At 51.0% G+C, this 25,943-nt stretch overlaps 1 protein-coding gene across 3 annotated transcripts in view; it reads right to left on the bottom strand.

Annotated features, from left to right (window-relative positions):
- PAX5 (paired box 5) overlaps nucleotides 1-25,943 on the bottom strand; it is a 200,449-nt gene that overhangs the window by 29,195 nt on the left and 145,311 nt on the right. For all 3 annotated transcript variants that reach the window (XM_023203171.2, XM_026456150.1, XM_023203173.2), the window contains one exon: nucleotides 20,620-20,721. In XM_023203171.2, coding sequence (XP_023058939.1) covers nucleotides 20,620-20,721 — 102 coding nt within the window. The remainder of the gene's footprint in view (nucleotides 1-20,619; nucleotides 20,722-25,943) is intronic.

Below are 25,943 nucleotides of genomic sequence, written 5' to 3'. Positions count from 1 at the left end.
GGGAGGTGTGTGGGTGGGACAGGCAGGAGGCCTGTGTGGCTGGAGAGAAGCCAGGGTGGGGAGTGGGGAGAGGACGCCAGGGAGGGAAGTGGGGAGGAGGGGACAGGTCAGGACTTTGGCCTCTACTCTGAGTGTGCACAGGAGGGACATGTCCTGACTCCGATTTTAACAGGCTCGCTGCAGCCGCGTTGTTGAGAATAAAGGGTCATGGCCGGCAATGGGGAGACCAGGAAACAGGCTGTTGCAAGGATTTACTGTAAGGCTGACCTTCCCACTGAGTGGACACCTCTGGCCCTTTCAGTCCTAATGCCACAAGACTGGGAAGGGTCAGACCATGTGGCTTTGCAAGCAGAGGGTCAGCTGGCCAAAGCCAAGGGCAGATGTGTGGGGCCAGGTATGTGGGGGCAGCTGGTGGAGGGAAGGCACACTGGATTCTAGTCCTGGCTCTGCATGACCTCGGGCCAGCCCCTTCCTCTCGCTAAGCCTGTCACAAAAGCCATAAAAATGGGTTCCTAAGGGGTTGTGGTGAGGATTCTATGAGAGGATGTGAGTGGAAACTCTGGGTAAACTGAGGAGGGGTGTGGGTGCAGAGTCCTCTCTGGCCACACACCAGGAATGCAGGAGGACGATGCATCCCGATTCTCCACTAGGGGGAGCCTGGGCAACTCTCCCTCCCTCAGCAATGAACTTCCAAGACAGCAGTTCCACCTCCCTCATTTCAGAAGTCCCCAGCCCTGCGTTCTGGGGTGGGAATAGATGTGCCCCTGAGCAGTCTTCATGCTGCCTGAGATCCTGTGGTTGGCAGGACATGTTCTCTCCAAAAGATGTTCCACGCAGCCCAACAGCAGCGATTTGAGAGGCTGGCACGTGGATCCATCATGCCATGACCCCCAATAAACAAACCAAAAAGAAGATGTAAAGGAAAAGCAACACAGGAAAGAGAAGCCACCCCTGGCTGGAGGCGTTTGGTCTGAAGCAGGCAGGTGGGTGGCTTTGGGTTCAGCCCTGCCCAGGTTTGTGTGCCTGTTTCCTGTCTTGGCCCACAGGTTCTTTAAGGTGGCTCCTCACATGTTCACTAGGCATCTGCCCTGTGCCAGTCTGTATGCTGGGAGTGGGTGGTCCTGTGATGCAGCAGAAACTCAGGCTCATGAGCTTCCACCTACTCTTTTTTTTTTTTTTTTTTTTGAGACGGAGTCTCGCTCTGTTGCCCAGGCTGGAGTGCAGTGGCCGGATCTCAGCTCACTGCAAGCTCCGCCTCCCGGGTTCACGCCATTCTCCTGCCTCAGCCTCCCGAGTAGCTGGGACTACAGGCGCCCGCCACCTCGCCCAGCTAGTGTTTTGTATTTTTTAGTAGAGACGGGGTTTCACCGTGTTAGCCAGGATGGTCTCAATCTCCTGACCTTGTGATCCGCCCGTCTCGGCCTCCCAAAGTGCTGGGATTACAGGCTTGAGCCACAGCGCCCGGCCCCACCTACTCTTAAGGTCTCTTTCACCTCTCCATTTATCTGAAGGTTGAAAAGGCCCAATAAATGCCCTTAAAACAGAACAAGGGGGCATGCAGGGAAGGGCGGGTTGTTCATTGCACCAGAGTCACCAGCTGACTGGACGAGTGGGGACAGAGGTCCAGCCTGCTCTACAGTCACCAAACCCTAAGTCCTGCTGTGGGGCTTCATCTGCTCAAGAGAAGGAAGGGAAAAGGTGCTGAGAAACAGCTTGGGGACAGCCCAGGGGAAACTTTACCACAAACCCTATTACATGACCTCTCCCTCCTGCGGTAGCTGCTTCACGCTGCTGTCATTGATCAGGAGAAGACCGTAAGGATAAGTACAATGGATCTTCAAAGACAGGCCCACCTGGGCCTACCTGGGTTCTTTTCTTTCAATCTGCATTTATTTTATTCTTTTATTTTTTAGAGACAGGGTCTCACTCTGTTGCCCAGGCTGGAGTGCAATGGCACCAGCATAGCTCACTGCAGCCTCAAACTCCTGGTCTCACACGAGCCTCCTGCCTCGGCCTCCCCAAGCACTGGGATTACAGGTGTGAGCCACTGTGTCCGGCCTCAACCTACATTTATTTGGTGTCAGTGATGTGCCAGGTACTCTAAGAGGCACAAATCATCTGTCAGGTGATATCATCATGCCTTTCACCGATGCAGAAGCCGAGGCCCAGCACAGTTCAGGAACGTGCTCTAGGGCACATTGCCAGGCAGAGGCAGGCTCCAGCTCTCAGTCCCCTGCGTTTTCTCTTGTTAAAAGGGCTCTAGAACCAGTGAGCCTACTAGGCTCTATCCTGGTACTATCACTTGGGCAAGTTACTCTGTCCAAGCTGATGCTTCCGCTTCCTACTCTGTGAAATGGGATAACATCAATAGCAGCCTGGTGGGATCATTGCAAAAAACAGGTAGGTCGGGGAATGAAAGGCAGTTAGTGCAGGACTGGCATATAGAAGTGCTCAGTAGGAGCTGGGTGCAGTGGCTCACGCCTCCAATCCCAGCACTTTGGGAGGCCAAGGTGGGTGGATCAGGAGGCCAGCAGTTCGAGACCAGCCTGGCCAACATGGTGAAACCCCGTCTCTACTAAAAATACAAAAATTAGCCGGGTGTGGTGGCATGCACCTGTAGTCCCAGTTACTGGGGAGGGTGAGGCAGAAGCATCGCTTGAACCCACAAAGCAGAAATTGCAGTGAGCTGAGATTACACCACTACACTCCAGCCTGGGTATCAGAGTGAGACTCCGTCCACCTGCCTCTCCCCAAAAAATAAATAACAGTGCTCAGTAGGTGTCAGCTACTGCTATAAAGCAAGCCCTTTTCCTCACAGGAGCCCTGGGAAAAAGACCATACAAATGCAGGCTGAGGTCCATAGAAAGGTGACTTCCCTCTAAGGCTGGTAAACCTATAGGCAGGACTATGGCCAGGGGTGCTGAGTCCTGGTTCATGCAGCTTCTCAACCTCCCTAGTTCTCCACTAGAGCCAGAGGAGTTCCAGGAGTGGACCTGGACAGAGATGGTCCAGGTATGGGGCAGGGCGAGGAGGGATGTGTTATCAGGACTGGAAGACAAAGAGTGAGGAGCAGGGCAGGACTTGAACTTGATCCTTGTGGATGTGCAGGTGGGAGGATCCCTGTGCCCCAGCTGGACCCTGAGTCAGGGGACCCCAACTCCACCCTCTAAGCTAAGGCTGGTGGGCCTGAGTGTGGGCCAGCCTCCCCCACCAGCCCACCTGCCTGCCCGCCTCCTCCGGCCCGGCCGGCACGGTGGCAGGCCCTGCCTGTTCCCCTGGGGGCCTGCCGCCAGGCCTGATGGCGCTGATGGAGGGAGGGAGGCCGCCAAGCTGTCAGTCTGGAGGTGCCCCTCAGAGCCCCTCCTGGCTGGAGCTAGGAGGGTGGGCCGGCGCCGGAGCCGGGCTGTCAGGGCCTTCACAGAGACGAGGCCGGAGAGGCGCTGCCTGACAGCTCGCCCACCGAATTAGGACCATTTGCATGCTAATTTCCAGCGCTCTAACGGGCTGGCAGGCGGGCTGGGGTGTGGAGAGTGTGCAGAGAGAGGCACCGCGGCCTCCCCGCCCGCGACGGAACAATGCTTGACTGATCTAGCTGCGTTAACGAGCAAATTATGGTAATTTTGTTATTACAAATGCATAGAAATTTCCAAAGCAGGCAGTCATTCAGGGCAGCTCCCTGCTCCTCCCCACTCCTAAATACGGAGCCCCCTATTTGCACACACGGGCCAGGCACCCACTTCAGAGACCAAGATTTCCAGGTGCTTCCCTCAGTTCTCCCAGGGAGGCCCAGGGTGAGCCCTGCCAGAGCACCCATCAGGTCAGCAACCCTCAGCTCCTGAGCTCCCCGCACTTGCCCTCTTGTCCCCCAGTAGTCTCTGCCTAGCCCCTGGGCTTAGCAACCCTGCAGAATCTCCACATGCAAGCTGGGTTCTTTCCATCTGAGCAGGTAGCATGGGCGATTCTCCTAGGTCCTGAGAAATTCATTCAGTCATTTCTGTGCCCATTCTTTGGACTAGGCCCAGCACCCAGGAGGGACTCAGGGATTGTCTGATGAATGAATAAGTGAATGAAGGAAGGAGGCAGGAAGGGAAGAGAGGAGGAAGGTAGGGGGAGAGGCTGGGGAGAGAGAGAGAGAAGGAAGAAATGGAGGAAGACCAGAAAAGACCTGCAAATGAAGATAATCAAGAGACCCCACACGGCCAGCCCACTGGTGGTATAATTAATCCAAGACTTCAACAGAGGAGTTTATTTGCCAACTAGTTACCCCTCCCAGTATTTATAATTGTCCACTGTCAAAATCACAATTTGTCCCAGTTTTCCTGGTAGTCTTCTTTTGATTAAAAGTATGTTTTTGGAAGCCTGCTCTGGAAGGCATCCAGACAGGAGCTGTTTCCAAAAAAGTGAGCTCCCAGCTCCCAGCAGTGAAGCGTGGGTCGCTCCAGGAGCAGGGCTGGGCACGAAGGACGGCTCAGTGGTGCCACGCTGTGAAAAGCAAGTATGCTCATCCTCAGGCAGGTGGGGTGGGCCTGCGTCCACTCCTGCCCCCACCGGGCACCACTGGCAGTCCTCCTGTTTTATGACAGGGATTTCAGGTTGGGGCTGATGTTATTGAAAGGTCACAAAGCTGCCTCGAATCCATTTTGGAAGTCAGTGGGGAATAAATAATCAATTATGGAGGAAACCAGCAGCGAGGAAGGTCTGCTCCTGGTGGCTGAGGAAGCGCGGGCGGGCCGGGCCTCACCAGGGAGTGTTCGAGGGAAAGGCCTAAATAGAAGCCAAGACTTCAGAACCTCAGCTGGGGTCGTGGTCAGATTTTTCTATTTGTCTGATTTTCTAACTGGGTCGCAGCTTCCAGAGGGAAACTGAACCCAGGAACAGAAAACAATCACTTCTCTGCGTCTGGCTACCTGACTCTGGGTGGGGGAGCTGCGGCCCCGGCGTGCCTGCAGGTCTCAGGCCAACCTCGGCCAGGCCTGAGGAGCCCACCATTGCCTGGATCCGCTCAGGCACAGAAGCCTGAGACCCTGAGAGAAGATGTTTTTGTAGCTGGCCAGGTCCCAGGGCCTGGGAGAGGATCTGGGTTCAGGAAGAGCACAGTAAAAGTTGGGGTAAAGTGGGGGTCTTGATTTGGGTTGCTGTAGAAGCCAGGGCATCCAGGAACTATCCTTTTTATATCAGTTCTGCACAAGGATAGGAGACAAAATTGCTTCTTTTTTATTGCTTCGGTGAGGAACTGAGGGGGGTGGGGACAATAGGGCAGAAAGAGAGCCACCCGGCTCTCCCTCTGACTTGCCATGTGACTTTGAACAAGTCCTTTCCTCGCCCTCATCTGCACAGCCCTGGGTTGATTTCTAAGGTTGAGTCCAGCCCTGCCCATCAGTGATGGATGAAAAAGCAGCTACGGAACACACAACGGCCTCTCCAGTCCTCTGAGGTGGGGTTAGAACACATTCCACGCAGGCACAGCCCAATCTACGCGGGGCTAACAGCCTTCAAAGCTTCTCCTGCAGAGAAGATTTCTCCAAAGCCAAAGGCAAAGCCCTCAGCTAGGACCTCTGTTGAATCAGTGTCTTTGCTGCTGCCCGCAATGTCCAGCTCTACAGCCCACAAAAGGTCCTGAATGGGGTGGTGGGTGGGACATGGCTGGTCTCCTGCTTCCCAAGGCTAGATTCCAATTTCTTTGCATTTATTTTTCCAAATGTGTCTGGCTCGTTCCTGGGGAGTTCTTCTCTTCCCAGGAACCCCACACCCACAGTGCCCATGGAAGAGCTTTCATTCACAAAACTCCCGTGCAAAGTTCTAAGGGCTATGTGAAACTGCTTCAACCCAACTCCTCGGTATACACCTGGTGTCCCCGCGTAGACCTGCTCGTGACACACCCTTCTTTTGCATCACACCATGAAAGCAATTTCTGGGCTGTAACACAGTGTTTCTAAGAGTCACACTCCAAATTGGCAAAGTCCTTCCCTTGTCATTTAGACTGAACCACTTGCTAGCAAACCACTTAAGCCTCAGTTTTCACCTCTGTAAAAGGGGCTACCATGAGGCTCCGCTGCAATTACACGTGAAAGGGGCTCGTGAATAGCAAAGCTCTGTCCAGATGGGGGTTCGTCTTCTTAACATCATTGTCAACAAGACCTCACGATGGCCACAGCGGTCAGAAACCCTGCCCTGGCAGGACAATGCCCAAGGCATGTTTGGCCTGGCCTTGTTCTTCAGGCGAAGGGTATTATGGTAACACGGTTGTCATTTCACATTTTTCTTTCCTCCCTCTTTTATCTCTCATTCTCTTTTCCACTCCTTCCCTCTTCCTTTCTCTCTTTCTTTCAGCCCTGGATTTAAGTCTTCCTGTTTCGGGCCCTTTATTTGTGCCCGTTGCACATAGACTCCTTATAAAGAAAATTCATTTGTTCAGGGTCACCGCATGGTTTTTCATTAAAAACAAATTACCCGCATTCAGGGAGGACATCTGGGCTTCACGGGTCCCATTAATGACTATATTTCCAGCCTCCCCAGCCCGGTTGGGCTCCCCTCGCCTGTCACCCCGCGTTCCTGGCCCCGGGAGGACAATAGAGTGACAGTCAAGTGAAAGGGAAAACATGAGGGATGAGGGCGAGAGGCGAGTCCCCCGAGAGGGGAAGGAGGGAAAAGTGAAAAAAATAAATAACTCAAACAGAGGGTAACAAGGGCTATTGTCTCAGCGTCTTCCTGTGAGAAGCCAGAGCAAATATTGGAAGAAGGACTGGGGCGTTTCAGTGGCGCTCAAGCCCTGTTTAATTACACAGTCGGACCCTAACTTGCCCGGGACTCTGGACCGGGCGAGACGGGGAGGGGCATGTGCTGTATTCAGATAAATGCCACCCACAGCTACTGAGCACCTACTGTAGGTAGCACCTACTGCAGGCAGGGCCAGGGTCTGAGAGGAATTTCAGGCAGCCCTGACCTCAGAAGCAGCCGGGAGATGGGCACACGGGGTCTCTACGGCAGTGCCCTGGGGGTGCACACAGTGGGGAGATGAGGGACTGCGGTGGGGGGCTTCCTGTAAGAGACAGCCTTCAATTTGGGTCTAGGAGCATACGTCAAGCACAGACAGGTGAGAATGGGGAGGGAGAAAGGAATCTACCAGAATTCCAAGTGTGAGCTCCCTAACATCCCAGCGGGAAGAGCTCTTCCTTGGCCATAAAAGAACTCGAGTGAGGAAGGCCACCCATGTCAGTGAGGGAGCACCTTCCCTGGCCCCAGAGCCCATAGATAGTCTCCATTTCCTCAGTCTCCATGGACACCAGGGGCTCAGAGACCCTAAGTTCCAGGCCCCAAGCCCAGCTGCTCCCTGACTGGCCGTATACCCCTGGCAACGTAACACCACCTCCCTGAACCGAGTCAGCCTGCCTCCAAGATGGATATGCATACTCCAACCTCACAACATGCTTTCAAATGGCAACTGGGGCTAACAGCTGTGTGTCCCTTGACAACTCTAAAGCACCATGCAGATTGGGGGTGGGGAAGCATGGGGCTTGTTGGTAGAATGAGCTTACGGGCATGGATGGTTTGGCCTCATTTGAGAACGCTCTCCTTTTGGAAGGTAGGAGCCAAGCTCCACTGGCTCTCACTACCCCAAGGGCTTCGGACACTGCCAGAAGTTCTCTGGATAGGAGTATCCCAAGTAGAGTGACCCTCAGGGTTAGAGGCAGCGGTTGGTCCAGATGAAGACTGACAGCTGTCAGGGCCTTGGAGACAGGGGCTGCAGATCTCAGCAAGTCAAAGGGAGTCAAACTCTGACAGCCCCAGTAGATTAAAGCTGGGTTTCGGAAAGAGGGCAGTTAAGTACAGGAGCAAAGCACATCTCAGAACCTTTGTCTTCATCATCCCTGCCCTGCCTGAAACACTCATCTTCTCCCTCCTCACTCCACCTCCCACTGGCTAACATATGTTTCTCTCTCAACAATAAACCTGAAAATTGTCTCTTCCTAGATTCCTCCCTTGCACTAAGGGCAGCACCACGGATGACTTGGAAAGCTTTAGCTGTGCCCCTATTCTTTGATGTACTTTCTCAATCTCAGCAAAACTCTCTGCAAAAGCACCTTCAGACATGCCTCCCACCCAGCCCTACTATACAGAGATTCCAAGCCCCTCTATGTCTAACATCCCCAATCTAGGCTTGATCCCCCTTTTCTGTGTTCCCAGAGTCCCTGGGCTTGCCTGTTACCACAACTGGCCCCCATAGTCCCTCACAGATTTGCCTGACAAGGGTCATGGCTTTTGATCTTGTATCCTTAGGCTAATGCCCGGCACATGTAGATGCTCAATACATGTTGGAAGGGAGAAGGAAAGGAAGGAAGTAATAGTGGGTGGAAGGATGGATAAATAGATGGACAGATGGATAAGTAGGTGGATAGATGGATGGATGGATAAACAGATGGATGGATGGATGGATGGATGGATAAACGGATGGATGGATAAACAGATGGATGGATGGATGGATAAACGGATGGATGGATAAACAGATGGATGGATGGATGGATGGATAAACGGATGGATGGATGGATGGATGGATGGATGGATGGATGGATGAATGAACAGATGGAGGGATGGATAAATGGATGGATGGATGAACAGATGGATGGATAAATGGATGGATGGGTGGATAAATGGATGGATGGATGGATGGATGGATGGATAAATGGATGGATGGATAAATGGATGGATGGATGGATGGATAGATGGATGGATGGATAAATGGATGGATGGATGGATGGATGGATAAATGGATGGATGGATGGCCACTGCAACCTGATCAGCTCAAGGCCCCACAATTATTTATTATGTTCAATACATTTCAACAGGCTCTCTCCCAAGCCCTTTCTTCTAGGACACGGAGGCCCCTCTCCATTCTTCCCCATAGCACATCATGCATTAAGTGCACTATAATAATGATACTTTTCACTCTAAAAACACAAAAAGCTTATTTTTATAATTTTACTTTTGAAATTATTTGGCCACAAGTAATCTAATTGATGATTAGCTACAAATTCTCAGCAATTGAGGCATAAACTTAGAAATTCTTTTAAAGCAACAAAATCTAATCTAAAAATGGTTTTTAAATGTAATGAAATTTTTGTAAGCCCTAAATTTAAAAGTTAATGAAGTTAACAATAATGTTACAATTTGTAAACATTTAATATAATATTTATTAATGTCAGTTTTCTAGTTTCCTATTTTAATTTTAGAGGTAAAAGGAGCTTTGTTTGGGCCTCAGATTGTTGTAGATTCCTAAAATGCTCCTGGGACTTTAGCCCAGGGCCTCTCCAGGGCCCTGCACTTTCATTTAGGATCCTGTGGGAAGTCTTGGCTGGGACACCAACCTCCTCTTCCAGGAGCTCAAGTCTGGTAGAGGTGGAGACGCACTCGTAAATAATGTGATAAAAAGTAAAAGAGAAGGGAAGGAGTGCGTTGGGACCCAAGCCTCAAAGGGGCAGATTGCTGCCATCCAGTGGATGAAGGGGTTGGTCTGAGCCCTGGACACTCCTGCATAGGGTGCCCCCATGGCAGGGGCTACCTGATCCAGGCTCCTCCTAGGACTTCAGCCTCTCCTTCCCATCCCACCTCCAGGTAAGCCAGGCCCAAAGTACTTTCTCCCTGTTTGCCCCCAACCAAGACTCAACCACAAAACACAGGGAATTGCCACCTGCCCTTTTGGCAGGCCTTTTGGCAAGCAGTACTACTGGGAGGTGCCTGCAGCAGCGTGGCTTAAACCCCAGGCCCAGCGTCAGGTTGCTCTGCCACCTGCTGAGTGGCAGAGGCTGAGGATGGCTCCTGCTGCCACTCTGTGAGCCCTGTGCTGCCACTCTGTGGGCCCTGTGAGTTCCTGGGCTGCAGTCCTTGTCCAGTCCTTGGAGTTTATCTCCTGAATTTGTGTCCACTCTGTCTCTGGTCAGAATCTGACTTGGTCATCAGGAATTAGGATAAGAAGGCCTAAGGTTCAGCAAGGTCACTGTCCTCAGGATGCCCTCACTTTGGGCTGTGCACCTCCAGGTTCCTCTCTGCACTAATGGGGGATCCCCAACCTCTCAGGGCTGGGAGAACCTTTAAGCCCTCCAGGCCCACCCTGACCCTGCCTCAACCATCCAATGCTTAGCCCTTCCACAAATGCTTCAGTTTCTTCTAAAACAAATTCTGATAGCATTCCCCTTCATCTCCTCAAAAGCCATTTTGTTTGTTGTTCGTTTTTAAGAAACACTATTAGTAGAAAGACATCAGGAAGAAATTGTAAGTCAGGATCCCAAACACATGTTCTCACATACTCATGACCAGGTCGGTGCAGTTGGATCCGGGTCCTGCCAACTACCATCAGAAGGAGCTGGAAGCAGGGGAAATCTAACAAGTAAGCCCAGAGCAGCACCAAAGCTGTCCTTGGCCGCTGGCTCTGAGCTCCCCCAGCACTGCACACTTCCCAGGCGGGCCAGTGAGCACCCACTTTGGACAGGGCACTCTCCCAGCTGAGACTCTGCTTCTCAGCTGTCCTTGCAATAGGTTCGTAGGAAATAAGAACGTTTCCCAGCACCTGTGAGCCTAGGATATTCTCTCTCCCCATCTCCATGCTCCCAAAAGGGACACTTTGCTTTCAAAGATGGAACAAATTATGGTGATCTTTACTACCTCTCTCTCACCCTAAGATTGCACATTCCAGTCTGAGAGCCCTCCTCCCAGGGGCACAGGCCCCGAAAACCAGCCCTGACTGGCCCCAGCAGTTTCTGGGCTTTCCCGATTGAGACATGGGAGCAGTGTGTAAGGTCAGCAAGTCCTCAGGCTCTTCTCCTTCAGTCCAGCCCTTGGAAGTGATTACCAGATTACACATGACAGCCCAGGGCCACTGCCTGATTATTCACAGCCCCAGATCTGAAGGGAACTTGGAAGCATTTGCTGCTCGCTTAGAACAGAGGTGGCAGGGCTCAGGGAGCCCTCCAGTTAGGTCAGGAGCTGACATTAGCAGGGATAAACATCACTGACTTAGAAACCTTGAATGGCAGGAGCAGAAAGCCCCCTGGGGTGCATTCAGCCCAGCCTCCCCAGGCCCTGCCTCCTGCTTTAAGAGAGAGCAGGGAGTCCCAAGGTCATGTCCCAAGGTCACGCTGTGAGTATCTGGCAGCTAGAATCAGAACCTAAGTCTCCTAAATTCAAGTAGGACTTTCATGTCCCCAGAGTCCTTTCCATCTCTGAGGCTTTTGTAATTCTTTTCTTCCCAAATGCAGGCAAGAGCTGAGAAAACCTACATGCAGGTATCAGTTTCTCCTCACTCCCAGCATCACTTCCGTGCAGGGATCCTGGAGCTTTAGTCACAAAGACTGTCCAGATCACATCACTCTAGACCCCTCGCCCCCCCACTCTATGAGGGCACAGGCAGCCCTGGCTTTCAGACTCGCATCCACATCTGCCTGGGCAGAGCCTACCCTCTGCAAGGCTACCGGATGCTCAGCCCCATGCCCAGAGGTTTCTAGGGCTGAGGTGTGGGTGTGACTGGGACCCTTCTTCCCTTCCAGCTTATCTCCCACCAGCCCCACAAGGCTTTGGTCACTCCCAGCTCCCTCCCTGATGCCCATGCTCTCTGGTTCCCCGGGGCTTCTCACGTCCCTTACTCAACAATATCCCTCCAGCTTCACAGATTGGCAAACTCACTCTTCAAGGTCCAGCTCAAATGACCTCCTCTGATAAGTCTTCCCTGATTTGTCCCACTCCACCTCATTGCCTCAGCAGACTCAGTAGCCCCCTCACCTGCATTTCCCGAACGCTTTATAGATTCCTAGGTCTTAGCTCTTAACATTAGCACATTGGAATTTTTTTATATCCATCTCTCCAATTAGACTGTGAGCTCCCTGAGGGCAGGGGCTGTGTCAGCAACTCCACCCCAGCCCAGAATTGGCACCCAGGGTCTCTTAAGAAATATTTGGAGAATGAATGAATGAACAAGTGAATGGCCTCCTGCATTTCATCCTAGCTGTGTCTGGGATTCCCCAGGGTCAAGTCTATATTCCTGGTGTGGCAGAGTGACCGGAGGCCGCTAGAGGGCAGCAAAGAGTCAGGAACGAGCAACAGGTGTGCACCCCAGAGCCCAGGGTCAGGTTGGCAAAGGGGCGGCGTGCCCAGGCCAGAGAGCTACCAGGAGCCCCAGCAAGTGGCTTAGAAAGAAAGTCAGGGGTCGAGGGAAGTTAGTGTTAAGAACAAAGGCTGTTCGTTCCCTGAGCAAATGCTCCCTGAGCCTGATGCTTAGGTCACGGAGGTGCCTAGAGAGCACTGGTCCTCTCTCCATCTGATGCTCAAGTCCCCACTGCCAAGTTCTCACCAGTGTCCGCTGGACCCTCCCAAGTCTGCCTATTCTAATGTCTTCAGTACTAATCATAGGAAAGGTTCTTGATACAAGGCTGAAAAAGGTAGCCCTCTGAATCCTGTTCACTAGTCCCGGCCATGCCAAGGAACTGGGCAGTATATATTTTCCCCGTTTCACATGTTTAACCAGACCCAGACAGTAGAAATGACATGTCAGATGGCACAGTGTCCCTGGCTGAGCTGGGCCAGAATCTTGCCTGGTACTGCGTCCCCCACCCCTAAGACTGCACGCTTGGCACAGAGCAGGCCTGTAGGGCAGGCAAGATGCAGAATCAGGGGTGGTCTTGCCAGACCACAAAAAAAACCTTCTCCTCCCCACTCCAGAACCTCAATACCTTTCCTACCTCACACAGGCGGTGTCTCCTTAACTGCACAACCATCATTTCAAACAGCAGCAAGGCAGGCTCCGAGAGGTCACAGAGTTCTTCGGTGGTCACACTGCTAATAATGGTGAAGCCACATTCTTGCCAAAGCACCCTTAGCTTCTCCTGGGGCGTCTGCACGTCTCTGTCTGGGCTGGCCCTCGCCCCATGCTCCCGGGGTTCATGCACCTGTCTGCAGAAGGCCTCACCTGCATGTCTGCTTGGCCTCCAAAAGTTGCCAAGCTCAGATCCTAACCTTGCTGGCCATCAGCCTCCACTCAGTGGGCTCCCCTCCCTGCCAATCCCACTTGTCTGGCCTGGGCTGGACTCCCACCCCTGGGAACCCATGCCAGCCACTAGGCTTGGCCTTCTGCCCTACCCCAAAGCCCCCACCCTCCTCTCCAGATAGCCAAGCACACATGGTTCCCAGTCCAGCTCCGGGGCCGCCTTTGCCAGAATGCCTTTCTCAGTTGCACCAACCACAGCTCCCTCTCCGTTTTCTCCAGACCCACTGCATTCGGAGACTGCCTGACTCCTACTTGGCAGCGCTCTCGTTTCTGACTGGATTCTTCTATAATTGACTCTCCCATTGATCCACGGGCTCCAGGGGGTATGAGCTCTGCTGGAGAGCTCTTGATTTGAGCTTTAGCATGCCGGCTAGGTGTCTTTGTTTACCGTCGTATCCAGCCCAGACCCCCGTGTAAATAATAGTAGTAATAATAATGAACATTTATGTGCCACTCCATATGTGCCAGTCAGAATTCTAAGAGTTTTCATGTATATTACATCACTTAATACTCACATTTATTATCACTATCCCCATTTTATACATGAGGAGGAAACCAGGGGTAAGTTACATAACTTGCCCCAAGTCACACAGCTAGTGAGAAGCAGGACTGTGACTCAGAACCAGGCAGTCTGGCTCAGGTATGTGCTCTTAACCACCCAGCCTCCCACTGCTTCCCCATGTGGCAGCTGTTCTAACAGCACTATCAATCCCAGCCCTGGGTCAGCCCCAGCCTCCTTGGTTGCATCACCCCAGCCCCAGACTCAGGGCCACAGCAAACCTGGCAAAGCTCTCCTTGGCAGCTCGGCCAAAAGTTCTCCTTTTTAATTTCAGCTACTGTGTCCTGAGTGCGACTAGGTGCTAGGAACTGTGCCGGGAACTAAGGACACAACTGTGAACAAAACAGACATAGCCTTGATTATTGTACAGCACTGATGTACCATAGAGACCTGAAGAGAAGCCAGAGAGGAACGAGTAAACCACACACTAAATGACGTCAGCTGGGTTTAGTGCCGCACATGAGAAGAGCAGGAAGCTCTGGGAGAGGAATGATGGGGGCGTCCTCGTTCAGAGGGCGTGTGGCAGGCAGAATTGTGGCCCCCCCCCCACCAAAAATATCCACATCGTAAGCCCCAGAATCCATGACTATGTCAGGTTACATGGCGGAGGGGAATTAGGTTGCAGATGAAATGAAATGCACTAATTAGCTGACCTACACATGGGCAGATTATCCCAGATATCCAGATGGGTCCAAGGGAAACACAGAGCTCTCTAAGCGAATGAGGGAGGAAGGAGGGGCAGCCGGATAAAGACTCAGCCCAGCGTCACCAGTTTTGACAAGGAAGGCAGGGGCCAAAAGCCAAGGAATGCAGGTAGCAACAAGCTAGGACAAGAAAGCAAATCATTCCCTCCTAGCACCTCCAGAAGAAACAAGCCCTGCAGACACCTTGACTTCAGCCCGCTGTGACCTACTTCCAGAATCAGAGGGTGAAAAGAGTCTGTTGTTTTGAGTCACTCATTTGTGGTCATTCGTCACAGCAGCAACAGGAAACTCAGATATATTTGGTCACTGGGGAAGGCCTCTCTATGGAGGGGAAGCCTAGATAGGTGAGAGGGGACCAGGCAAGCTGGGCAAAGAGCAGAGAGGGCCCCTTAAGCAGAGGAGCTTGCAGATGCTGAGGCGGGAAGGAGCAGGTCCCTCTCACACCTCCTGTGGCGTCCAGTGGACCCTATGCCTTCCCGGCCCACATGGCTGGGTCCACCTCTCCTCTGGCCTCAGGCCCCCACTCCACACTGCACCCTCACCTACTTCTTTAAGATAATAAAAGCCATCAGTTTAGTGAGTGCCTCAATTGAAAGGCATCTAGAAATGATGTCCACCAATCCATGGCAAGCGGAGTGCCCAGGACCACAGGGACCCCACCTAGTGCCTTTGTGCACATTGTTCTGGTGGGCCATGTGGGATGGGGCACCCGTTGGTTCCTCAAAGATGGCAACCTTTTTTCTCAGACTCACTAAAGCCAAAGGGCAGTGAACTCCCCTTCCTTTTTCCTCTAGCCCAGAATTTGTAAAAATTTTAAATGCCATGTCAATACCTGTTGGGTTGCAAAATATCTTCAGGCAGGAATCAACTGGTTACACCAATCAAGACACTATGAAATATTTGGTGCAAAACTTTCGGCATTTTCTGGGACATGGTGGAAATAAAATTTGAAAACTGTTTCCTTTCTAAGCTGATATAAGATGCGATATTTGCTTTCTTCAACATAACTGCTCTGCAAATGGCAATGCAGAGTTTACAGAGCTGCAGTTTACTGAATCTGCAAACCCTAGAGAAGACCAAGAAACTATGTTTTGCAGACATGGGGATGCCCTGGAGCCAGAAGGGGCAGACGACTCTGATGACAGAATTGGAAATCAAGCTGAACACGAGTTCAAGCTAACAAGCTGACATTTAGTAAGGAAAAACGTGACGTCCACTTTTTCAGGCTCTGAAGTGTGGCTGTGGAAGCATAGCCGGAGGCAAGCATGCCTTCCTCTGTGTGTCCTCCAAGCACGTTTACAATAAAAGTCTTCACTTAGAAATGAAGTGGTGGCCAGGTGCAGTGGCTCATGCCTGTAATCCCAACACTTTGGGAAGCTGAGGCAGGAGGATCGTTTGAGCTCCGGAGCTGGAGACCAGCCTGCGCAATATGGTGAAACCTGTCTCTACAAAAAATACAAAAATTAGAGGGTGGGGTGGCAGGCGCCAGCAGTCCCAGCTACTCGGGAGGCTGAGGTGAGAGGATCACCTGAGCCCAAGAAGTCAAGAAGTCACCTGAGCCCAAGAAGTGCAGTGAACCAAGATCATGCAACTGTGCTCCAGCTTGGGCGACGGCCGGATGGAGACTCTGCCTCGATAAAAAAAAAAAGAAAAGAAAAGAAAAGAAAAAGAAGTGAAAGTAGTGGCAGCTAAATGTTTTCTAAAGCCTACAGTGGGAAAAACACCCCAAAGATTTCAGGTTTCCCTCCATATTGCACCACCAGCCCACCAGAGGCCAGCAGGGAGTGAAACAGACCTCGTAGCGAAACAGATCATTGCAGCGTAGCAGCCTCGGAGAGACAAAAGCAAGAGAGACAGATGTCCCAGAGCCTTGTCCCACTTGTTTCTCCAAACATGCCAACAGGCCCTCGGGGTCAATGAAATGGCATCATCGCCTTTAGCACCATCACAATTCAATGAATGCCTTCAGGATTCAGAAGCCCAAGAGGTCATGAATCAGAATCTGAACAAACACTAAGCTGAAGTTCTCAAGCGGGTTGTGGTATATCCACGTCCTATATATCCACGTCCTACTCCCTGGAGCCTGATAAAGGGAGGCTCCTTATATGTAACCTGTGAATGTGACTCCTGGTGAAAGGGAAAAAGGGGTCTTTGCAGATATGATTGAGTAAGGATCTTGCGATGGGGAGATCATCCCGGATCCTCCAGGTAGGAACAAAATGCATACGTATCCTTATAAGAGAGAAGAGGCAGATTCGACACACAGAGTAGAAGGCAACGTGAAGACGAAACAGGGAAACACTGAAAGCACCTGCCATGGAGCAATGCAGCTGCAGCCAGAGAATGCCAGGAACCACAAAACCTGGAGGAGGAAGGAAACAGATCTTTCCCCAGGGCCTCCCGAGGGAGCACAGCCCTGCCAACACCTTTGGCCCAGTGATACTGACTTCAGACTCCTGTGCTCCAGAACTGTAAGAGAACACAGTTCCGTGGTTTGAAGCCACCAGGTTTGGGGGAGATTTGTTACAGTAGCCACAGGAAACTAACACACAGGTCCATATAATTTCCCCAGCCTCCCTTCCTTAGCCAACATTCACAAAGAAAACTTGGTATGTGTTAGGGGCCGTGAAGGGTGCAGAGATTAATCAGGTCCCAGTGAGAGTGGCAGACGTGGCGTAGGGGACCGTGCCTTGAACATGCTGGGTCATGTGATGAGGCAGAGCCAGGCACAGGCATCTTCCCCTAGCGGGGGCCATCTGGGAAAGCTTTTCCGATCAGGGGAGGTCTGTGCTCAGCCCTGAAGGGTGAAGCTGGATTCTGACAGGTCAAGGTGGGAAGCTGTCCAAGAATGATGAAGGAACTAATGGGTGACAGTCCAAGGTGTGCTGGGCGCCAGAGAGTGGCCAGGGTCGGGGAGGCTGGGAGAGGAGGCCAGAAAGGCAAGTTGAGGCCAACCACGGTGAGGCCTGACAGGCAGCCCAGGGCCCCTGCTCTGCCAAAAGGTGGACCCTGTCTGTTCTGTGAGACAGTGCCGGGGTAGTGTCTGCAAAAATAATGTCCACAGGCCACCCAAGAAACAGATTTGGAGATTTTGTTGGAAACAAGAGTCCCAGAGACCTGACCCTGTTTGGCCATGGAGAAACAGGAACTAAGGGCTGTGCGGCTGAGCTTGCAATCCCAGCCCTGATGCCAGGCCTGGCACTGAATAAATGCTGGGGGATGCATGAAAAGAGACAGTGAGAGGAGAAAGGCCAGGGCAAGAGGAGAAAGAGGAAAAGACGGGGGAAGAGGAGACAGAGAGATGCAGAAGGGAAGAATGGAGGGAGAGAGAGAAGGAAGAAGTCATGAGCTCCCAGGCAGCAGGCTCCTCTGCCAAAATGCTTGTTTTCCTCCCTCCACACTCGTGCACCTCCCTCTGTGCCCAAGGACAGAGTCCCATGGGGCCCTGAGGCCACCCCTGTCCAGCTGCTGCCAGGCTTGGTGAAGCTGTGCCCCTGCTCGGGCCTGTGATTCCTGCTGCCCTGTTAATGGGCAAGGAGTTGCCATCCATTCCCACTGGAGGCTCTGCCAGGCCTGCAGCCATTTGTGTCTTGAGCCTGGTAATTAGGGCTGGAGGAATCCTGGGGGCCAGAGGGCAGGCTGTGTTTGCATAAACTTGGCAAAGTTCAGCTGCTTCTCTGAACTCAGCCTCTTTGGGGTTTCCAGTGGGGAGCTGAGAGGACCGGCTGGGTGGCCTCAGCTTCACCACTGACATGCTTTTAGAACAGGTTCCAGGGCTGTCCCTGCCCCTCTGTCATCACAGAGAAGCTGGAGTTGACTGATTCAGAGAGCACATCCAGGCAGCCCAGGGCAGAGGAAGAAGTGCCTCTCCGGGTGTGGGGAGTGCTGGGAGGGAGGTAGAAGGGGCCGAAGACTGGGGTTCGAGTCCTCCGCCTGCAAGCTGCACAGCCCCTGGAAATTCCCTGGCTTCTCTGGGGCTTCTCTGGCCCTTTTGGAAAACAGGGATTACTCTCCTAACCCTGCCCCCCTTGCAGGACTGTTGCGTCACAGCACTCAGGGGAAGTCCGTGTTATAAGGCACTACAGAAGCGCAACGGGCCATTCATGGACACAGCTTGGGATCCATCTCCCAAGGCTGCCTGGACTTGCTAAAGGTTGGAAAATGAGGAGCCGGTGGGGCGGGGCAAGGGGAAGGGTGGTGTGTGTCCCGCCACCTCTGTGACCTGCCACGGGTCCATCCTTGCAGCAGACCAAAGTTTTGCAGGCGGGAACCTGGCAGGCCTCCCTGGCATTGGCAAGGCCCAGGACAAGAGCACACACGGGGGCCGTTTCCCATGTGTCTCATATTTAAAAGTCATCAATCCAGCTAGCAAACCGTTAAATGAAATATGCTCCATCCTCCTACCTTGTTAAATACATCTTCGAAACAACCTGGAAGGCCAGGATCGAATGTAGAATTCTGGACCTCCTTGGCGTTCTGTGCCAGGACATGGCTGTAGGGGGAGCCGGCCTGGCTAAGATCCGTCCTGCTGAGCTCCCCACCCCGGGATCCTCATCACCACATGGGGCCTTGCACATGCATGAGTGGACACCCAGCCCTCACATCCAAGCTCCGTTCACACTCTCGACAGAGAGCCAGGCCTTGGGCCCAGGGATGCACACACCAGTAACATGGGCTGGCTTTAGGAGGATGGCCCAGGGGAAGAGGCTTGGGCCTATTTGGGCAAGACTCCAGCGTGAGCTAGGAAGAGGGGTGTGGGCATGTCCATTTGGTCCTGCAGGCTCTCCCCAGTGCATGGGAGAGGGGGCACGGCTTCAGCAGGGTTGGAGTGGGGCCCTCTAAGGGGTGGCTCCCTTATTTATTTATTTATTTATTACATTATTCTTTGATTTGATTTGATTTTTTTTTGAGACAGGGTATCGCTCTGTCACCCAGGTTGGAGTGCAGTGACGCGATCTCAGCTCACTGTAACCTCTGCTTCCTGGGATTAAGCAATTCTCTTGCCTTAGCCTCCCGAGTAGCTGGGATTACAGGCACATGTCATCAAACCTGGCTAATTTTTGTATTTTGTTTGTTTAGTAGAGACAGGGCTTTGCCATGTTGGCCAGGCTGGTCTCGAACTCCTGGCCTCAAGTGATCTGCCCGCCTACGCCTCCCGTGATGCTGGGATTACAGGTGTGAGCCACTGTGCCCGGCCTATTCTGGCTTTTTTAAGTGCCCGGAGACAGTCAAGAGTGTGTGTTAGGAGGAGATAAGGCCCTTAGAGCCCCAGGCACTAAAACAAGCTGTGTGGTCCCCTATAAATGACTCTACCTAAGAGACAGCATGGTGACTATAGTCAATAATAATGCATTGCATATTTCCAACCCCTAAAAGAGAGTTTTTTAATGGTTCTCACTACAAAGAAATGATAAATATTTGAGGTGACAGGTATGTTAATTAGCTTGATTTGATCATTCCACAATGTATACACTGTCAAAACACCACACTGTACCCCATAGATACACTGAACTATTTGTCTATTAAAAATTAAATTAAATAAATAAAAATTTTTAGAAATAATTTTTAAAGGAGACAATGCTAACTCATAAAAGATGTGTAACAACATCCAATGGAGGCCTGATTTTCCCCCTGATTTTTAAAAACATCTTTCAAGAAAGAATACTTTGGGTATTTCTGCTATGCTAATGCCCTTAACACCCAGACAACCAGCACCACTTGTCCCCATACCACCCTACAATGTAAGGAGACATGGCAGCCTCCTCTCCAAATGTCTTAAAACAGACACATCACCAGCCTGGGGGGATCAGGTTCCAATGGCCACAGGGTGTTCAGCTTAGAATCAAGTGACAAACCCACCATCCAACATCCCGTCTGTACTGAACACATTATCCTCAACCCCAAGGAGTAAGGCCACCGCGAGCACTGCAGAGCCTTCTGCTTGTTCATGCCACATGATTGTGTGGGAGAGAGAGGGTGGGGGCTGGGAGGGAGGGAAGCTTGGGGAGAAGGCTCGCTCCACACTGGCTGGGTGACCTGCAGCCAGCCCCTGCACCCTCTGTGTTCAGACTCTGTATGTGGCCAAGGAGGGGTTGTTTGAGTGACAGTCAAATACCCTCCCCCCACCCCCGGTGTCCTCCCTGGTGCTGCTGCTGGCTGGTCCAGGGCCCACTGCAGGCCCAGCTGCAGAGAGCGCGGACCTCTGCCTGATTTATTCAGGTCTGTTTCTCAGAAGCGTAGAGGTCACCCAGGGTGTTTGGGGGGATGCCCCCCCACCGAAACCCCGTCCACTGCCTGCTGTGGAGACGCCGACAGTGCAAACTCACCAGGCACCATCCCTGTCAGCGTCGGCGCTGAGTAGCTGCCCTGTCCAGCGGGGGGAACGTGTGGTGGGTACCCGGGGAGGGTCGTGCTCGCCAAGTCACGGCCTGAGGAATCAAAGCAACAAATCACAGGGTGAGCATCTCCGCAGCCAGCCGCTCATGTCCACAGCTCCCTGGACGCTTCTGCACATTTGTCACGTTTGGACACTGAATGGCAATGTGCCCCCAGTTCCCCCGTCGCTCACATGCGCTCTCACAAACACACACACACACACACACACACGCATGCACACACATCTCCAGCCACCCTCGCTCCACTCAGCAACAACGGAGTCAGGGCTGTGGCCTGTTCCTGGGAAATTGGAACCCCCAGCTTGGGAAGGCTGGGCAACGCAGGTGACAGCATGCCCTGACTCCAGCCAGCTCTCCCTACTCTCTACTCCCCAAGAATGCCTGGGACCTCTCCATCTCCACACTGTTGCTTCTGCTATGCCCTCTGCACAAAGTCCCCCTTCCTCCAACTGCACACAGCCTGCCACCACCTGCTTTCAAAGACCAGCTCAAATACCACCCTCCTCCTCTCCTCAATAGCCCCCCTCAGTGAACAAGGGGTACATCTGCCTCAAACCCTATAGTCCCATATTTGGCCTAGTACTGAATTTTTCCTCCTTCGGCCTAGAGCTGTTTCTTCATTCAGTGAAGATGCAGGAAGCACCTCCCAGTGCCAAACACTGTTCTAGCGCTGGGACATGGAGGTTAAGGCCTCAGCCCTCAAGGTGTACACACTCCCATGGGTGAGTGTCCAGCTCTTTCAGGCTGCTGTGCTTCTGACTGTGAGTCCAGAGTGTCCACGTGTCTCTCAGCTGGGACACTGTCACCATTGCTGATTGGCTCCATCATGCAGAGGAAAATTCAATTGCACAGTTTTGATAGGTGTGCATGTTGGGGTAGAGGCCAGGACCACATAAGGGGGTGCTGCCAAATCTGTCTCCTGCAAGATGGGGGACATTATCCCAGAAGGAGGCTGCCTGGGGCAAGTGCTGACATCCTTCCTGGCTGCCTGGGATGGATAAGAGGATCCTGAGAGGGCAGGTGACTTGCCCAAGGACACTCGGCTGACCTAAGGCAAGGCTGGGACTGCGAGTCAGCCCCCCTGCCCCCGGGAGTGGATCCTTTCTTCAACGGTGGGTTGTTCTCAGGGTCATTTCTGAACCCCAACAGCTTCTGCTGCGTTACACATGCTTTAAAACCTTGATCCCTAGAGCAAAGGCTCAGAAGATCAGTGCCTCACCAAAGCACTCAAGAAGCCAGATAAAAATCAATAAAATGAACCCAGGGAAAGAAGAAGGAAGGAATCAACAAAATAAAAACAGAAAAGAATTAATTAGGGGCGGGCCATGGCTCACGCCTGCAATCTCAGCACTTTGAAAGGCTGAGGTCAGGAGTTCAAGACCAGCCTTGCTAACATATATATATAAATTAGACGTGATGGCACACGCCTGTAATCTCAGCTACTCGGGAGGCTGAGGCAGGAGAATCGCTTGAACCTGAGTGGTGGAGGTTGTAGTGAGCTGAGATGGCACCACTGCACTTCATCCTGGGAGACAGAGCGAGATTCCATTCAAAAAAAGAAAAGAAAAGAATGAAATAGGAAACAGAAAAGCGGACGACAATACATCAGCCAATAATTGTTATTTGAAAAGAACAATAACATAGACAAGTCTATCAAGATTCAAAAAAAAGCACAGATAATCAAGATAAGGAATGAGGAGATATTATAACCAGAGATGATATTTAAAAACATAAAGAAACATGCTCCACATGAATGAATGTAGAAATCTCAACAAAAGGTACAATTTTCTAGGAAAATATGAATTGCTAAAAGTGATTCAAGAAGAGTCAGAGAATACCAACATCCCAATAATCTTAGAAAAAATAGAAAATGTTTAAAAAAAAAATAAGTGCCTCATCCATTTAGCTTCTTGGGAAAGTTTTTGTTTGTTATTCTTTTTGGCAAGTTCTTTAAACCTTCAAGAGACACATACCTCTGTTATTAAACTGTTCTAGGATATAAAAAACTAAGGAAATCTTCCCAATTCATTTTTCCAAGCTAGCATAATCCTGATCTAAAAACTTAACAAAGTCAGCACAAAAAAAAAAATTAAAGACTAGTGTCACGATTTGTTAATATACATGTAAAAAGTCTACTATCATACTGATTGGGCAATCTTACAGAAATAATAATATACCATGACCAAAAAAGGTTCATTCTATGTATTCAAGGATGGTTCAATATTAAAGCATTGTTCAGGACATCATATTAATGTATTAAAGGAGGAAAATCATATGATTATATAAAAGATGTGGAAAAGGCATTGGCTATAATTCAGTATTAATTCCTTATGATACCTCTTAGTAAATAAGAATTGAAGTATACTTTCTTGTTCTTATATTGATACTAAATCTGAAGTTAATATCTTAAAAAATACTTAATTGGTTAGATACATAGAGAATTCCTGTTAATGTCAAGAGCATGTCAAGGAAACCTATTATCAATGTTATCACTGAAAATTGTTCTGAAAGTTTTAGCCAGTACATTATGATAAGACAGAGACATAAGAGGAATAAGCACTGGGGGGCAGGGGAAAACCCGAGATTATAATTAGCTGGATAAATCTTAGGCTTGGGAAATCATAAGAAAATTGGTTCATCTCCTAGAACCAATGGAAAAATTTGGTGAAATAGCCAGGTAATGGACTATGTTGACTCCAGCCTTGTGCAGGACTTCAGCAGCCATCATGCTGGGGGCTCATTCCATTCTCAGGTCCCCCTCTCCCAGCCCACCAGGATGGCAGTATGCGCTCAGAGGAGCTGGCACATGGCCACATACACTCTACACATCACTCTGCCTCTGAGTTCCCGTTACAGAGGAGCTCTTTTGCCTTGTCCATGGCCTCAGTTTCATGCAGGCAAAGTCGCTAGAACCAGAGGCTTCGCCTGTGGCTGCACTTACTCTCCTTGGACTAGTCATGAAAGCAAAGGGCCTGGGTTGTCGCTTGCAAGGAAGGCAGAGAAGCTGACAGCTTTCTGTGTCCTCTCAACCTCCTGAATTGCTCCAGTGTGCCAGGCACTGGTGTGGGCTGTTGAGCAGCATTATTCCACTGAAGCCTCACAGCTTACACAATTCCCAGCGTAAACCTTATGACACTGTGTAGGGAGGAGTCAGGGAGCGTGCAGCACACCACAGAAAGGAAGACAGCAGAGCACAGTGACAAAGCATGTCAAGTCTGCCCAGGCTCACATCCTTGATTTGCCATTTATTAGTTGTGTGACCTTGAGAGAGTCCCTTAATCATTCTGAGCCTCGGTTTCCTTATCTATAATATGGGGAGGGTAACAGCCAACACTTACAGAGAGTGAACTGTGAGTTAAGCACACACATCCTCACTTATTCCTCACAACAGCCCTGTCAGAGAGCTACTATGTTCCCTGTTTTACTGAGGGGGAAACTGGGGCACAGAGAGTTTAAGTGACTTGCTCACAGTCACACAACTAGAAGATTAAAAAGCAAGGTTTCAAACTCAGCCAGTCTGGCTTGCAAGCCTGCCCTCTCCACCCCTGCCCTGTGCCATCTCTGCAACCACACAGAAGCATGCCTTCTTCATGAGGCTGTGGTAAGGAGGCAGAGGGAAGATGTGTGAGAAGCACACGGCACAGTGTGGAAGGTAATCCTTCACCCCACCCTCACCACCATCACCTTGAAAAAGAAATAGTAATTTAACACCAAAAAGTAGGAAGGACATATATTAAACTGGTTTTAAAACCAAATACATTCAGTTTTATGAAAACCGAAAGGAACCCTTTGCAGCTCTTCCTGCTAGAGCACAGTGGCCTCCTCTGACCCTTATGTTTAGGTTCAGCTGTGTGCCTTGCTCTGGCCAATGGGATGGGAGCACTTGGCAAGCAGAAGCTTGATGTGTGCTTGTGTGGCTGGGTGCTCTTCTCCCTTACTCTGAGAATATGTCCTGGCTAGCCTGTAGGTCCAAGGAGGAGGGGACACATGTGGAGCAGAGATGGACCCAAACTGTGACTGGAACCCAGCCCAGCCTGGTGCAGCCAATCCCCAGCCAACCCCAAGTGCACCAAGAATAAATGATTACTGTGTTAAGACCTGAGTTTGGGGAGCATTTGCTAAGCAGCAATGTGGTGGCAATTACCGATTGACACAAGATTTAGTAAGTGTCATCACTGTTCTCTACTTAAAAGCTCACTGCCTGGAACCTCTAAGAATACCTATCCAAATCGAGCCAGAGGCTGGTCCCCACGCCCGGTTGGGAAACCCACTCTTATGAATTCAAGCCTCAGATCTGCTCTGAGGCCCATCAGAACTCTCCTGGCACCAAGCTGAGGAGTCTGTGACCTTGAAGGACACAGGCAGTTTCACCTTCTCAGTCTTTTCCCTAACACGTCTCAGGCATGTCGCCAGGGTTGGGGTTTACAACCTGTCAACACAAGGCAGCTAAGGAGACGCTACTGCCCCTTCTTAGCTCCAGTTCAAGCCTCTGGACTGGGATGGGAAACCAGATTTAATGCTTCTAAACATGCTATGATCTCAAAGCACACATTTCTTTCAGTTTTTTTTCAACCAAGGAAGAAATTATTTGTATCATTTGCAATGGCACTGAATGCTATTGATGGCCTATAATAAGTTTGCAAATAACTAACTAAAATGGATTGATTTGCGTTCCTAATATAATTCCTCCTATTAATCGCATGTAAGTACATCTTGTCTAACTCATGCGCGGCCTTCTCTTACCAGGAAGAATAACCAAGACTTGGCTTTGCTTACTATCAGCAAGGAGTCCAGGCAGAACTGCGAAACTCAAGACAAAGCCCACTCCTCCAGAAGAGACACATTTGGTTTGAAATAACTCACTCTTTGCAATCCGGAGAGGAAGGGGAAGAACAGGGACCTGCCCCTGTTGTACACACGAGGAAACTGAGGCTCAGGGATGAGGTTTGACTGGCCCAAAGTCACAAAGTAAGCGGTAAAACAGGGACTTCAACTCAGATCTCATGATTTCTACTTAAATGCTATTCTTGCAGGATTATTAAAAATGTTTCCCCTCGCCGGGCTCGGTGGCTCAAGCCTGTAATCCCAGCACTTTGAGAGGCCAAGACAGGTGGATCACGAGGTCAGGAGATCAAGACCATCCTGGCTAACACGGTGAAACCCCGTCTCCACTAAAAATACAAAAAACTAGCCGGGCGAGGTGGCGGACGCCTGTAGTCCCAGCTACTCGGGAGGCTGAGGCAGGAGAATAGCAT

The sequence above is a fragment of the Piliocolobus tephrosceles genome, chromosome 14 (assembly GCF_002776525.5).
Source record: "Piliocolobus tephrosceles isolate RC106 chromosome 14, ASM277652v3, whole genome shotgun sequence".
NCBI lineage: Eukaryota > Metazoa > Chordata > Mammalia > Primates > Cercopithecidae > Piliocolobus > Piliocolobus tephrosceles.
Note: the sequence above shows the minus strand (reverse complement) of the source record. Positions and strands in the feature narration are given on the sequence as shown.